Source organism: Battus philenor, unplaced genomic scaffold, assembly GCF_028537555.1.
Source record: "Battus philenor isolate CCGP_79_NKW_IND1 unplaced genomic scaffold, ilBatPhil1.0.hap1 SCAF_20, whole genome shotgun sequence".
NCBI classification, from domain to species: Eukaryota; Metazoa; Arthropoda; class Insecta; order Lepidoptera; family Papilionidae; genus Battus; species Battus philenor.
Genome location: NW_027181683.1, coordinates 13,470,301 through 13,487,010, shown reverse-complemented (window position 1 = coordinate 13,487,010; position 16,710 = coordinate 13,470,301). Strand labels below are relative to the sequence as shown.

The 16,710-nt window shown below is 37.6% G+C and overlaps 1 protein-coding gene across 1 annotated transcript; it reads right to left on the bottom strand.

The window, feature by feature from the left end:
• Positions 1-3,439: 3,439 nt before the first annotated feature.
• LOC137923100 (uncharacterized) lies at positions 3,440-6,909 on the bottom strand. Its single transcript, XM_068766235.1, has 5 exons — positions 6,807-6,909; positions 5,725-5,828; positions 4,840-4,905; positions 4,296-4,598; positions 3,440-3,646 (listed from the first exon to the last, which is right to left on the bottom strand). The coding sequence occupies exons 1-5, from the start codon at positions 6,907-6,909 to the stop codon at positions 3,440-3,442; spliced, it is 783 nt and encodes a 260-aa protein (XP_068622336.1).
• Between the last annotated feature and the right edge of the window lie 9,801 nt (positions 6,910-16,710).

The following is a 16,710-nucleotide window of genomic DNA, read 5'->3' as shown; positions in this document are numbered from 1 at the left end:
TTTTAATTTTGTGAAATAATCAATAATATTTACGTACCGTAAAAAAGAACCTAACAATATTGAACATGAAAAGCCATTACAATAAACACTATGTTTGTTTAAATTAATGCTGTAATTGATTATTCATAGCTAAGATAGGATATATCTCGAGTCGACCCGTGTACATTAAAAGTAAATTATATTTTTACTCAGTAGTTCGTGTAGTTATTTTTTGTGCGACTTTTATTTGTGCGAAACAGAAAAGAAGACGAACATTAAGTTTGCCGACCCCTATCTTAGAATATTAAAATTATTACTATGATCAAAAAGTAAGGAGAATTTGTTAAAAATGTAAATTCTTCATTTATTCTTACAAATCGATTTGATCACCTTCAAAGATATCCCCGTCTGATAAAACACACTTTTGCCAACCTTTTTTCCGGTCCTTGAAACAGTTGAAATATAAAGCCTTCAAGACCTTCTAAGATTACCTTTTTTCTCCTCAATTCAATCAAAAAGGCATCCCGCATTGGGCTTTTGAGTTTTATGAATAGCCAGAAGTCGCATGGAACCAAATCGTTCAAATCGGAGAGTTTTCGTCGCTCTTTATCACTTTTTTAACGCATTTAACAAAATTGAAACATTTGACAAGAGATATGTAACTTGGAGATAATTAAAGGTTCTTATCCGACTAACCTGAGAAATAAATTTCCTGCCACCTTAGTGCACGGGAGTCTTAAATGACAATTTCACCTTACAATTTGACCACAGAGTATATCTACTTGTTCCGCGATGTCATCGCGCGCCGCTCGCAATAAATAGTTGACAATAAATTGACTTCACTAATTTGACTGTTACATTGCTTTGGTGTAAACGGCATTACAGTCTATTTACCAGTAATATAGACTCGCTTCGTGTCTACGTACGGAACGAAATTACGATTGCGTGCCGGAAAAAGATTTAGTAGTTCAATAGAGCATAGGTTCCCGAAGGCTGTCATTTAAATGACGGAATAAATAAACATTTACAATTCATTTAACGAAACGGATTAAGGCTTTTGAAATATGGTATGGTTGTTACATATTTCAGACGCGCTAATAAATCCAACTTCGACCTCTATAATATGACCAACGAGCCATTAGTTATTTTGACCACATTGCAACAGACAACTAATTAACTTCTTTTTTTTAATGAAATCAGGCGTTATTTTGCGGAAGACCATCTTAAGTAAGAAATAAACCAATATTTAGCCACTTCCGTACACGCGCATACGCATCTATCAGCGGGCTGGCGGGCGGTGCACTTTGTTGCACGACTACCACTGCATGTGCGGAAGTGGATAAATATTGGTCCTTTTCTTACTTAAATAAAGACAGTAAAAGATCACGTAAGTGATCATCTACCCGCTGGTAAGATCAAGACAAATCAATTATTGGACTTTCCGTTACTACTGCCCTGAGGTAATCATAGGATAGAAAAGTAAGAAAGAGCTGGTCTTTGATTCCATTAAGGCTTTTCAAGATGGATCTTCAAAAATGAAGAGACAACTAAGGAGATACTTCATAGGCTCGCCGTGCGGAAGCATGGACACTCCATAGCGTTGTAGATATAGTGCTCGAGGTTGAATACCCATATATCAGATTCAAAGTCTCCTTGCAATGTATTGTCGGATACCTTCGCCGAATAGACCTTCACTCTCTATTTAATAAAATAAATAATTCAACCATAGCCCAGCTCTTGACAGGCCCGGGTTATAGAAAAAATAGCTCTCGCTCCCACCTTCGAATACAAATCCCCTATGAATTTATTCCCTAGTTACTCTCTCAACGTAGTTGTGTGGTCTTTAGCAATATTCACGTTGTAGATTCTATTAGTACTACACGTTTAAATATTGTTTAAAATATAGATAAGTCATATATAGAAGATTAAATATTGTTTCTCTAAAACGTCTATAAAAAATTGTTTAAATAGACAGACAGTGTTATAGAATCAGTATAAACAAATAGTTCAGAAATTACGTTGGAATTTATATTTCTTGTAAATAAGTCAAGTCAAGGGTAAGAGGATTCGGAACCTATGCTCTAAAAGTTTCTGCGCAATATATCTAATTACTACATTGTACACAGTATGTAAGAAGATACGCACTAGCCATCAGTCGTTTGGCTCCCCTGACCGCGTGACGTCACTGATGACGTAAATCATCATATGACGCTTTCAAAATCATATCGTTTACAATTCAATTTCCGATATAAGAGGAAGAAGTTTGTAAATATATACACACTCAATATATAGTATAAAATAATCAATTTAAAAAATATATATTTTTGTAAAAGACAGTAAGAGGTTGGATCTGTGAAGGTAGATTTTTTTATTCAAGATGGCAGAACCACCAAGAAGCCTAGAGTTTAGTATGAATTTCTAAAGTGTTCAATGCATTATTATCACTAAACACTTGTTAAGGAAACTGCAAAATTAATATCAAATAAATGTTTCCACTTCATGAAATATTTATAAAAGTCTAGTACAAAATTGATATGCAATATAAGTACATACAAATTTAATTATTTCAATGTAATATCTTTTATAAATTTAATCTATATATAAAAACTACCAGTGCGTGTACGGCGGGGTGTACATATAAGTCCATATGATTGATGCGCGAGGGATATATATATATACAATTCGTCCATATAAGAAGCCATCTACAAGAAGACAGATGGAAATTCACTACATCTTGTATAGAATATCATTTAGAAACAGTCACTTTATACACAATACATCGATGGCTCGACAAAGTTGAATCCTAACATCAGTAAGTTGTTCAAAAATGGGACACCGTGTGGTATATACTGCGTAGTAGGCGTAGTAGACCTGTGTAGACACTGCGTAGCATTTCCGTGTAGCACGGTTCGCGTAGCATTCCTGTGTAGCACATATATCGTAGCGAGCTGTGTAGCTCGCGTCCCGTAGCATTCCAGTGTAGCACATACGTAGCAACACTAGTCAATGTAAGAGTCATCAAATATAACAAATTAAATGTTTTTAGATCGTATAAAACATTCCATTCTTTCTTACATTTTATAATATCGTATTTGATTGTAGTAAGATACTTGTAAATCAATATATTAATCTGCCATGTTTTCCGGTTTTGTCAATATAAAATACATAAAGAATTCACGCGTTTGGTTCGTGCAGTTGCTCGTCCGAAGTTGCAGCGGACTCCCCCCCCCCCCCAGATGGGCCTAAGACAGTCAAAGTCACGTGAAGTCGCTGGATACGGAAAGCACAAGACCTGTCATTGTACCGATATTTGTAAGATCCCTATGCCCTGCAGTGGGCGTTTATTGGCTGACATTGTGATCAGAGATAACAGTTTCAAATCCAACCGCAAAGTTTTACATAGACATTGCTCGATGCCAATAAGTTTGTAAGCGTGCGAGTGCAGAGCTGCAGGAGCAGTTCACTGCAGGCTGCAGCCCACGTTGATGGCGTTGAAGAGCGGCGCGGCGCCGAGCCCGCCGTCGCCGTCGGACACGCCGGCCAGGTACTTGGCGGTGGTGCAGTCGCTGCACGTGCAGCTGTCCGTGAGCGTGCACAGCCCGCGCGCCGTCGCTATCGCCTCCCACTTGATCTGCTCGTCCAGGGTCCCGCTCCTATTCAGCAGGTTCTGACCAACACCGAACAAATGAACTATAGGATAGAGGAAACTGACATCGCCTCGCTAGTTAATGTTAACATTAGTTATTTTTAATAAATAATATACATAAACGGAAAAAAGTTATTTTAGACTGATTCGTGTTAGTATTCGTGAGAGACTAGACTCTACGTTCACTGGCTCGGAGCAACAAAGACACACTAAACCTAAAATGACGCAGCGCTTTTTCGCCGCGCAGCAGTCAAACGTTAAGAACAAAAGAGGAGCGTAGAAATAACAAAAAAATGTAAAAAAAATTAATGTCAATAACGTCCCAACTTTCACGTAGCAGGGAGGCACGAGAGGTTCCAAAAAAACGGGGGCCTTAAAAATATCATTGAAGACCACCACCCCTATATGTCAAGACGAGAAGGTCAGACCAGACCAATTCGATAGAAATCTAAAATCAGATTGAGTATAATATACTATAATGACGTCCTTTAGTAATATACACAGTAAACAAAAAAATTCCTGATTTTTTTTAAATCATTTTTTGTCCAGTAGATTTTGGTTAAACGTTGATTTATGGACTATCCTATTTATTTTTATATAGTCGCATATCTTTCTAAAAGTCATAAAACAAATCAACAAAAAGATATTACGTCAGCGAGTCAAGACCCACCTGCATGACCTCGATGTTGCTGGCCTGCCACATGTCCAGGTCCCGCATCTGCTGCTCCTCCTTCGACTTGCTCTTCTTCGGCTTCTTGAGCGACGCGCAGTATATCGACAGGTCGCTGGCCGAGATGGATGTCACATCAAACTCTGAGGAGTTGGCGTCGCACGACGTGCCGTCGGGGTCCAGCTCCTGCTGCCGCTGCATCTCCTCCAGCTCGTAAGGGTCAAGGTGGTCGAAGTCCTCGTGAAGAGTGCTTGTGGAAGACGCTTCGATGGAAGTCTGGCTTTTCAGCAGCTCGTAGTTTATCTGCAGCGTATAATTAATCTGCTTTAGCTCTTTTACACAAGCTCAAAACATAAATGATCAAAATAGGTACTTAAAAGTAAATAAGTAAGATGATGTCCGATGTACTGCACTGAGCAGTAGATAAGTGGAGGATGTTAATGACTTCGGAAGCTCCTTGAATTTACAGATTAAATTTTCGTATATGCTACAGACTTCGTCACAGTCTGTTGGTTACTCAATGAGTAGAAAGAGAGGGTCTCACCTGCGCCTCCTCGATCTTGGAGCTCTCACTCCCACGCCGCGCCGGCGAGTGGCTCTCGCTGGGGATCTGCAAGCATCATAACCAGCTCCTGCTCTATTGCTTTGCAATATACAAACTTAAGCTAAATTCAATAAAATTCAAAATATTAATATTATCTACTGTACACTTCATGTTTCTGTATTTATTTATATCGTTATCCAAATGGATTCATTTACCGTTTTTATTGCGCCTCTACATAGAGACGCTTTTACGTTAATATTAAGTTGATTGTAGCGCTACACGCGGGGTTGGCTCTCAAAACAAACTCGCAAGAAACACGTTTATGAATATAAGTTTAAATGCGCACCAAAACTAATTTATACAATAATAAACTTTTGACGCTGATTTAAATATAACTTAAACTAATTAATATAAACTACGCTATGTGACGAGGTACCGTATCTGACAGAGAGTGCGCGTGGACACGGTGCCGGTATATCATGAAGGTTACCCACAGTTGGACTGCGCATGAGTGACTCGTTTGGGCGACGCTTGTCAAACCTATTTTTTTTATGGCTCCCGTTATTGGAAGCCTCTCGTACCCCTAACTTTTTGGGATCAGCGATTTTTTTTTTTTTTTTTCCAGTCTTTTCTTTATTTATCACTCTCTTTCACGCGTCACAATATCTTTCATTCTTTACTTTTGTCCTTCCCATACAAAATATCTATAAATGTCAAACCTATTGCAGTTTAGTTTTTATCACTCTGTCATAAAAACTAATATTTTCTCTTCGCTTAAAGTGTGTCTTTGGTCAGGAGAGGCGGGTTCAAATGTGGCAGCTAAGAACTTGTCTCCACACGCAGCTTTAAAATATCACCGTTTAATCTGTGATAATTTATACTCACGTCTTCATCGTCGTCACTATCCAGGTAGGGCAGCATGGCGAAGCTGGTGGGCGAGGTGTCCTCCTGCAGCCCCTTGCTGGTAGATGGAACAGGCGACCCTGGAACTGACCACGACAATAACACTTTAAAGCCCACGGTTTCCTGGACTTTTGATTTGTCACATGAAATAGATTTTATGCAAAATTCACGTGAACGTTTGAGAAAAAATTCCAGGTAGAAGTAAACTCTACAGCTTTCGCTGTTAGCTTTTTTAGATATTATAAGCAAATTATTTACTTATATATAGGTGATACTGAACTTTTGGTATATCAAAATTTAAGCAAAGTATCTACATATGCGAGGAGCGTTTCCATGCATTATTTTCTTCTTGTTCTCCGTTTCATGCTTGAATTTTATTAAAAAATCTGGTTCTTTGCAGTTTCTAAGTGGTCTATGAGAAATAAAGTCTGATGACCTGCGTCCCAATAAACTTCCTTACACCTAAACGATCGCGCAAAAGATTTATAGTCTGTGTCTTATCAAAGCATTGCACGAATTGACTGACAACAAACTCTATCGTCAGTTTCTATCTACCGGACAACTTTGTTATAAGTTTCAATAGTCGCTGTAGGGTCGCGTTTGAACTCCTTCAACAAGTTGTTAATAGTACGAGATGGAGTTTCACCTCGCAAGAGCTAGCCTACGTCTAGTGTTGACTTCGTAACTAGTTTGCCGCTAATTTATTAAAGTAAATGTCAAAATTATGCATACAAAAATTAGAAATAGTTCTATTTACAAACCATAAGATACTGCTTTTTAAATAATATTTAAACTTGCCAGTGTTAAATACTTACAATATTACCAACGTGCTATTTTTACCACAAATGGCATTACCTAATATGATCGTATTTTATTTTATTGAAGTAATGTCCTTAGTTTATTTCGCATTACGTTCTATTATATATCATGTTTTAATGCTTAATCCAATTCCATTTTAACATTATAAGCAGTAAGCACTTACATAAATGAACGCAACTTTTTCTCTTCTATCACATAAAACTCTATGAGTGACGTTATCCTCTAGATCTAGGATCACAGCCTACCGTCATAGATGCTGTTGCTGCTCTGCAGCAGGTTCTCTGTCGACGGCTGCTCCTGGTGGTCTCTGCTACGCGATTTGAAAAGGCCGAACTTCCCGGGTGCCATGCTCTGAAAATGAAGAAATTTTAACCCTTGTCATGATACTTTTATTGACGAGACGTTTCAAGCGCTGACACCTGCCATAGCTTCACAACACCTATTGCGGAAAATTTTACAAAGAAAATCGTAAATATTTCATCTTTACAATATAAAACATTCATCAAGCAGCATCGCTACCAACCGGCCCTGTGTAAAAGTTTAGATGATGATAATATATTCAAAATTTTATTACAGGTATCGTTATTATTGTTTTTTATATGCAGACCTGGTAGCTGGCATTTATATATAAATATGTATAAATTTAAGTTATTTTGTTAAATCAGCTACAAGCATCATGAAAATGCTTTTGAAGTGGAGAATTTTAAGAGAAAAGCAGTTCAGCTAAAAAAAAAGAATGAAATAAAGTTTTTCAACCAAAATTTCTTCAGTATACCGCTTTATAAAATATACACGCCTTGTTACCTTTGAACAAGGATGCGGTGCATTAATTCGTGTACTTTATAGAATTTAAGTTGCATTGTCTAAAGGCAACAGGGCCACGGGGGAGGGGGGGCGTACACGACGGAGTGGGAGGATTAATTTAGGTTATAGTCTAAGTTATCAAGTTGCCCATTAAGAGCACTTTGCGGCTTCCAAGCCCGAGGCAGCTGGTCACCCCACCGCTGTCACGGTGGCCTGAATTCCAGACTTTTCTTTGTAAATTTTAAGGTGAAAAGTTTATGTTGCGAGCAATTTCATCGAGCGAGCAGCTCAACTGAAATTAAGTGACACTCGAATCTAAGTGATTAATGGGTCAGGTCGGAGAAATTTGAGAGGTAATGGCCTGTGCTGAAGCTAGTGCCCTAGTGTAATAGAGTCCTAGAAAGAAGTTGAGCTTGATTTCAATTGCTTTCTTTCCGCGCTCTACATCTGTACTGGTAGCTAGCAAATTCGTTACAACAAATTTGTCAAACATCTACTTCAGCATAGCAGAAATAGGCTTAAAATTAAAAAAATCTTTATCTATTACAAAAAGTAAAAACAACAGGTCGTATTCATTCGTTTACGTCACCCAATCATTGCCCGCTGCAAAACGACCTTCCCCAAAGATCACGATATCCGGTTTCACGATGCCGGCTTCCAGCGACTTCCCGCGAGTTTGACTACTTCATCAGTCCATCTAGAGGGTGTCCAACCAACCCGCTACTCGAAATCATTGCAACTCCAATTTCTGTCAGCTGCTCGTGCGATCTGCCCACCTATTTCCACTTCAGATAGACACGCCGATATTACGGCACTGATTTTCAATGACGATGACATGCGAATACAAGATCGGTTGATGACACATCACCGAGAATAACATGGAGTATGTATTCGCACCTACTCTAAAAAGAGTCATTCATTTTAAAAACAATAAATTTTAAGAATCATGTATAAAGACGTGGTACATTAATACAATTCAGACGTATCCAGCATCCGCATCTTGCTCTGACAGATATAATCAATAAACTGAAACAGTTGTCCGGCTGCCGTGCCCGCACCAAGCGAGCGCGGCGCCGTCATTCACTCCGCTTTGGATATCAATCAATCCTGCATTCAAAGCCGAGCGTCAGACACTGGTGAAGCGAGTTGATTCAGTCTACATCGGGCAAAGACCATAGTACCAATAAAATAATCCATTACTTTGTGTTAGAAATATATATCGTACATTAAGGCCAGGGGATAATAAAAGTAAATGATATAAAAAGCATAGGCTATAGAGCAAAAGTACAAACAACGTCTTGTTGCACGCGGCGATTTCTTCCAGACAACCATTCATCATCACCATCATCATATCATCCAATGGACGCGCGTACTGTAAGATACAGGCTTCTCCCAAAGATCCCCTCGCTGACCAACCTTCCGCTGCATCACTTAACTATGTCTTCGGTCCACCAGTAAGAGGGCTACCCACGCCGCTTGTGATCGCAGCCCGAGAACATTTCGACCCAAACGACCGCTGGTTTCACGAGCAATGAGCACACTGCCACTACAGATAAGCGATTTTTCAAGTTCTGCCGGTGACCTTGATTCGTACTCCTTCTTCTTCTTAGCAGATGGACATCTACTGCTATGCCTTGCAGTAGGTGTCCATGTCTTTCTCCAAAGATCGTCACGATGACAGGTCCTGCGCTGCCAACGTCCTGTGACATCCCGCGACCTTGACTATGTCGCCGGTCTACCTCGTGGGGAGCGTTCCCACGACGCGTCTATCAGCTGGTGGTGGCCACTGGAGAACCTTTAGGCCCCATCAGTTCGCACTAGTGGTATGTTACTTTTTTTCTTTTTTTTTTCCCTATTATTAGCAATAAAAGTAAATAAATAACATTTAAATATATAACACGTAGTTATTATCCGATGTTAAAAGGCAGAAAGTTAATATGTTGTATAATCGTTGTATAGATGATCGTATTACAAATTCAAATTGAATGTTTACATAGTCAAAGGCATCGCCCGCACGTCCGCAGCTGCGGCGAAATGCAATCACGAAATTTGCATGGTAAAGCCTTCTCGGGGCGGACCACGCTGTCGGTTGGATTACATCGCCTCTCCCGATGTCGCTACATAACTAGCATTGTAGCAATTATTTTATAACGGAGATAATAAAATATTATACTAAAGTGTATACGTGTCGCGTCGTGCTAGCAGCACAGCCGTTGAGGTAGAAAGGTTCAAATAGCGACCACAAGTGGGCAGACGCGTAGCAAGAATTCGCTGGATTTGGCTGGCTTTTGGCTGGCAACCTTTGAGTGACACCTATACCTTGCAGCGAACGGAGAAACCGTTATCATGATGACTTTTCAAAGAATCGGTTACGTTATATTTATTAAACTGCCGGCATTTTGACGTCACGAGGTTTAATGGATCTCCTACGTGATAGAAATAAAAACCCATATGTAATCGCAAACTGCCTTGTTAGCGCTGCTCGTTAGGAAGCAAGCGGCAGTTAGGTACGCCCGGGTGACTGACGCCGGGTGACTGACGCCGGGTGAGTGACGCCGGGTGAGTGACGCCCGGTCGAATACGCCCGGCCGACTCGACACCGTCGCCGTGCGCGAACAAATTAAATCAATTAACTTCATCGTTACATTAATTTTAGGAAGCACTTTACGGATAATGCTAATTAATATTCTAGTTTTATAGCGATCTTATATACCTAAATATACACCATACGTGGCCATAATTTTTTATAAACAAAATTTGAACATATAGAAGTAAAAACGTTAAAACTTTTGTGTAAGGAATGTTAATGAAGGGTAGAGAACAATAAAATGTGATAAATGTAGTGACAGAAATTGTGAAGGACGTGAGAGGGGAACGAAAATAAAAAGTCAAAACATGTTAGGGGGGAACGAGAGGCGCTCTAAAACGAAGCCATAAAAAATTGTAGATACTTGTGTAATATATACCGTTTTTATTTATTTTTATGTTATTTTTATTTATTTTATTTAATTTTAATTTATTTTATTTATTTTATTTTTATTTTATTTATATATTTATGTAATACATGCCGTATAGGTGTTCTATATGAACTTGTTTAACAAATTCATCTATTGACAGGTTTACTTGGCTATGTAAACCTCCGGGAATATCACGAAGGCTTCTCACATTCGAGTGACGCGTGGGCGGCACGGCGCGGCAATGTTTGTTAATTCGTGTCCTGTCACACTTTACTGATTACTCGAAATCCCTCAATTCTCTCTTCGCTTCGTGTCGTCGAGAATCACGGGCCATCGGGATAGTCCAATGGTAGAGAACTGAGACTAAAAGATAAAGATAAAATTCATTTATTAAACACTAGAACTTTTAACAGAACTCTTATTAATCGACAACTTTTTAACCTATTTTATTTTTGACTCTACTCTGCTTTGTCAAAGTGTTATAGTTGTGGAGAAGAAGCAGGAAGAAACTCCACAGCAACACATCTTTTGATAAAGTTTAACAATAGTTTCGATCCTATATCTTGGGTTCGATTACTGAAATAATTATATAAAATTGCCACAGCACACCGACAAGTTTCTAGAGGATGAATAGTAGCGTCCTCTTATTACTATAATACCACACTGCGATCGCCAAATCGCCTGCCGGGCGTGGTGCTTATTGTACATCCCCCATTGATATCATTGATATCTCTGTGTTTGGCACTAATCGGTGTAACATAATTCCTGAAGATGTCCAGTGGAGGGGTGAAAAACGTGTTGAGTAATTTGGCGGTGGCGGTTGTGTAATTCGCATCGTTTGCCGCATACGCATTTGTCAGCGGGCTGGCGGGCGGTGCACTTTGTTGCACGACTACCACTGCATGTGCGGAAGTGGCTAAATTTTGGTCCTTTTCTTACTTAGGATGGACTTCCGCGAGGTAACGTCTGATTCCATTATATATCTTTGGGAAAGGCATATGTCTTGCAGTGGGTGTCTGCAGCTTAAAACAACGAATGTATTAATACACCAAGATTAAGTAAGTTCATTAACTGTCTGCGGAGGTTTATATTTGGCTCATAAAACATATTTTTTAAATATAGAATGAGATGAGATGTGATCAAAAAATTTAAGTTAATATATAAACAACGATTTCAAATATAAGCTTTATGTTTCGTAACATATTACATCCTGAATAATACTCGTATATACAGGGGAAATGAATATACGCTATTTGTTGTGTAATAAGTTATACAATTCACCCATTTAAAGCCTTTACACCTATAAACCAACAGCCTATATAAAGATTTAATTAAAGTTATCTGAAACAGCCGTAATTAAATTAATTAAAATAGTGAATCGATTTAGCTCGTCGTCCGGCATCGATTTCCGCGCGGCGACAAGCGGGAATTACTTTACTGGTTAGTTTAGAAGCTATGACGTCATTCATTCCCGCGGGGACTCCCGAGAACAAGCACCAGCGTGCACCCCAACTGCATACAAGTTGGAATATATCGCACTAATTCTCAAGTACAGTGAACACTTTACATTATACAGGTGATATTATTTAATTTTAATTTATTATAGAGTGTTGTATCTACTAAGGCATTTTCATAGGTCCGTTGCAAAATATATAAAAACAAAATATAATATTTATCACTCTGAAATATATTTTTTAATTTAAATATTAACATAGATGTTGTCGACGTCGTAAAGGCCAGAACACTATGTTTTTATATATGTGTTGATAGATATCCTCAACGCCTCGTATTATAACAATTAGGTATGCAAATTTACCTGCGGTAACATGCCCTAATTGTCAACGGATGTAAAAGCCTTAGAGGGCTAAATGTATAGCTCACTTGCTATCAATCATAATATTTTAATGTTTCAGATAAATAAACTTAATAGTGATGAAATAGTAATAAAAATTATTTAAAAAATTACGAGTTTGTATATAAATTCCGTCCTTTAAAGGTTTTACTCCAATAACCAAACATCCTGTGTAACTCGGGAGTTACGAAGCGGAAGGAAACTGAATATTCAACATATAAAAGTTCATTAATCAAAATATAAGCTTGGAAATTAATTCCTGTTACCACTGTATTATTTGTGTTCAGGAGAATAAACTAATTGAGTTTGTTTGTTTTTGGCCCCTGCTATTGGGCACCTCTCGTTCTACCCCCTATTTTGTTGGGAACAGTTATTTACTTGCTTTATTAAATTTTTCATTTGCTTTTTTATTATTTTCTTACTCTTCTTCCATTCCGTACAATCTTTATCATTCTGTTCTTCATTCCATAATTCAGTAAATTTTTCTCTTCCGCCCTAACATCCTTTCATCCATCCTCAATTACTGCAGTTTAGTTTATTTATACAATTTATATATATCACAGCTTTTTTATACTTTTTTAATGAGTTTGCTGTAGGCTCTTCTCAGACCAGGGTCCGTTCAGAAACCTCCAAGCTATATTTAACCTTATACCTTAAACGGCAGAGACCTCATACTATCTCATTTACATTTTTTTCCCTTCTTAATTTTTTATTTTCTCTATCAAGTTATATAACTCTAGCATTTACGATTATTTTATGTGGATCTTATTTATTTTAGGTTGATATATATATCCCCATAATGGGACCTCAATCGGATTCAGGTTTCTATCAAATTAATTACTACAAATTACACATAGTGAATAGTAAAATGAAAAACATCCCCTAAAAACTTAAGACTGCGATTATCCCATCTTGGTATAATAAAAAGTAGCGGCCCCAAGTGAGGTACCTGAGGCAGCCTTGGAGCCTAGATAGGTTAGGTGTAAGCTAGACTAAGCGCCTTCAACGATCTGTCACCTCAAACCTAATGACGCTGTATCGAAGACGAGGGTTTTTTCCCACGCCGGCAGGCCAAGAATTGGTCACAAAGAACCAAACTATATAACCTTGAACGAGTCTATTTTATTATTATAATATATTATAAAGAGAAAAGAATCTTCCTTCCTTCATCATCATTATCAATTCATTGTTTGCGTTATTTTCTCTTCAACTATTCAATCCTTTTTGCCTTTTACTTTACATCGGACAACATCACTTCATTGAAAAGCAATGAAAAGAATCGCTAGATCTTTCCGAATTTCTTTAAAATGATTAGTACAATAATAAAAGGTATTGAATAAAAATACAAATAAAATTGATAAATATTTCAAACTGTAATAAAATTAAAAATCGTATAAACTTAATTTGTAATGTAGCCAGTAAGAAATAAGAATTAACTAAATAAATTAAGATAAATGTTAAAACCAAAGAAATAAAGTAATATGAATAAATGTAAATATATAATCCAGGAGAGAAGGCGTTAAACCGAAACGATGTATGTATCTATTTACGGAAAAGAATGGGAATGAAATGAAAGATAACGTAAAGTGAAGAAAGAAGAACGAATAACAGACAATAAGAAAGTATGTGAGATGAGAACAATAATAAAAGATTACGTGAAAAAATTATTATTGTAAAAAAGATCCCCACTCACACATGGAAGGAAAGTAGGAAATGCCCCAAAACAGCGCTATACAAGAAAAACAGCTATATACTTTTTAATAAAATATTATTTACGTATCATAATTTTAAATCATAGAGACAGATGTTTAATGGAATCAGGCGTTACCTTGCGGAAGTCCATCCTAAGTAAGTGTAAGTGTAATGTGTGATTCGCATTGTTTGCCGCATAGGCATTTATCAGCGGGCTGGCGGGCGATGCACTTTGTTGCACGACTACCACTGCATATGCGGAAGTGGCTAAATATTGGTCCTTTTCTTACATAGGGACAGACACAGGATAAATACAAGAAACAAGAATAAACTCGTAACGGCTAAATTTAGTTTTCAAAAAGTTAATAAATCCTTCATATGTCTGAGTGCACGTATATATAATAAAGTTCCACCAAATATTTTACATCTTACGTTTTGATATTTATTATGTTGCTAACATATAGCTGCTTCTACAGTTTTCTAAAGGCTAAAAACAACTTGATTTCAATAAATAGCAGGGTGCAAGACGAGTGACGACGACGTACAGCTATTAATAAAAAGCTAATCACGAAGCCTTCGCGCGCTGGCGTGCCGCTAATTAGCTTTTTACCAGCAGCTATATAGCTTATTGAAAACTAAAAATAAACATCTGCTAAATAGCATTCGTGCATTTACTTTATTAAGTAAATAGAATATTAAAACTAGCATATCTCAGCTTCATAGACTCGTCAAAACAAACACCATCGCTTCATGTTTCTTTGTTTATTAGTAAAGATAGGACAAGCTAGCGGCGCAGAAATAGTTATAAAAAATAGCGTTGAACATATTCTTACTGGTAATAATAATGACAAGCTAATTGCAACTGCCTCTGTGTTCTACATAATTAACAACACCTTTGTAGGCAACTGTGTAGGCTTTTACAACAAAGTGCCGTGTAAAGCCTCTCAATTGTAACGTCATAAGTTTACTAAAAAACTAGTAAAAATATCCAATTGTATAAAGGATATGAAGTGATAATTAACTTCGCATATAAGTTGCTTTACCGCTATATTAAAAATACAGTAAAAACTTATTATACATTCCATAATGCCGCGAATATAGAAACCGCGAATACGGAATGGTGAATTATATGCAATTATAGGTAATACGTTCGTAGGTGACAAAATAAATAAAAACTAATGTATAATAACAATAATTTAATTAAAATCACTAATTAGCTAATGGCTTAAACAACTATTTGAAGAATTTTGGAACTTTCTCTTGCTTGACAGTTTTTAAAAGCTCCTTCAATTCAGACTGACACGCAATAGTCGCATTAATAATTTGCATCTAAACATAGGACTAAAAATAAAATAAATCGCAATTCTTCTTTGCTATTTCTAAAACTTTGCTAAGATTTTTCACATTTAATGTCACGTTTGCAGTGCGCGTTGAAGCCTCTTCTTCAACGTGCTGTGAATTTAACATTTTCTCCGAGTTACGATTCCTGAATGTCATTTGATTCGATCTGGTGGAATCCATCTCCCACAGCAAGCCACAGTTCTTTCAAACACGACTTCAATGTGCGTGGCTCCAGTTCTTCCATTGACTCTGTTATGTGTACGACGCATTTTGCTGTCATATTTGTTACAGAATTCCATAATATTAATATCGAGATTACATTCCGTATTTTCCTTTTATACGCTTACATATTCCTTAGTCCATAGCCTGAAGCAAGAGATAGAGCTGAGAGACATTTGAATGCACAGTTTCAAGTTCGCGAGGGTGACCTGATGCATTGTCCAAAACTAGAAGTGCTTCGACCTCGGCGATATCATTTAACAACATACTTTAGACTAAGTTGTAATACGGTCTATTTTACTTTGTTTATTAGTCAATATTACGGCATTTAAAAAGGATATTGGGTTGGTTATTTATTTGAATCCTTTTGTTTTTATGTATGTAGTCATTAGATACGCGAATAGTCAAAACACGAATGAAGGAAGCGCGGATAGGGAGCCACCACCACCACAGGCCGTTCGATTGTGGAATGCGTTTCCTCTGAATATTAGACGTACTAATTCACTACCTATTTTAAAGAAAATTATTAAGAAATATTTATTAGACCATTGGTTATATACCCTTTATTTATTCATTTTTCTTTCCTGTTTCTTTATTCATTCTAAGGCAAGTGCAATCGAAGTTAGTTTGAAGTTTTATTATTTATTGTATTAAAATAGTGTATATCAGTATTTTCCATTTTTTGTGTCATTCCTCACCCCAGCCTTTCTAAAACTCTTACGTCCGGAGGGGGGGGGGGGTTAGTCAGTAAGAGTCCGACACTGTCTGGGCCCTCCATTCCCAGGCGTCCTATTGAGGATATCCCCCTCCGTCTAGAAATTGTTAATAGGTATTAAGGCTCTGACTATGTTAGAGAAAATTTTGTAAAAATTCCTAAAAAAAAAACTTACGTCACGCTATTTAACATCATTTTTTCATTAAAGCGAAAGGGTTAAACTCCGCGTGCAAGCGGCGGCTGTTGGAGCCAAGATTCTTGAATGACGACCACAAGCCCGTAGACGCGGCGAGGGTAAACCCCCCACTAGGTGGACCAATGACATACTCAAGTTTCCGGGAAGTCGCTGAACGGCAGCGCAAGACCGGTGATTGGCCATCTTTGGATGATAAATGATAATGATGAAACGCTGATCTTACAAGAGTCTAAAAATATATGCGTTATGCTGACGACGCTGGAAAATCACCTGTGCAAGTTCTCCTTCGTCTATGTGGTATATGATGCAATAAAAAATGACTCAACCTCAAGTACGAACTGCCGGGACTACGCAACAAGTTAATATCAAGTTC

Excerpts from the sequence above, each read along its gene's own strand:
- LOC137923100 (XM_068766235.1), bottom strand. The coding sequence starts at position 6,909 with ATGGCACCCGGGAAGTTCGGCCTTTTCAAATCGCGTAGCAGAGACCAC. Across the intron at positions 4,599-4,839 it reads CCAAGATCGAGGAGGCGCAG|ATAAACTACGAGCTGCTGAA; the intron begins GTGAGACCCTCT and ends TATACGCTGCAG. Across the intron at positions 3,647-4,295 it reads GCAACATCGAGGTCATGCAG|AACCTGCTGAATAGGAGCGG; the intron begins GTGGGTCTTGAC and ends GGTGTTGGTCAG.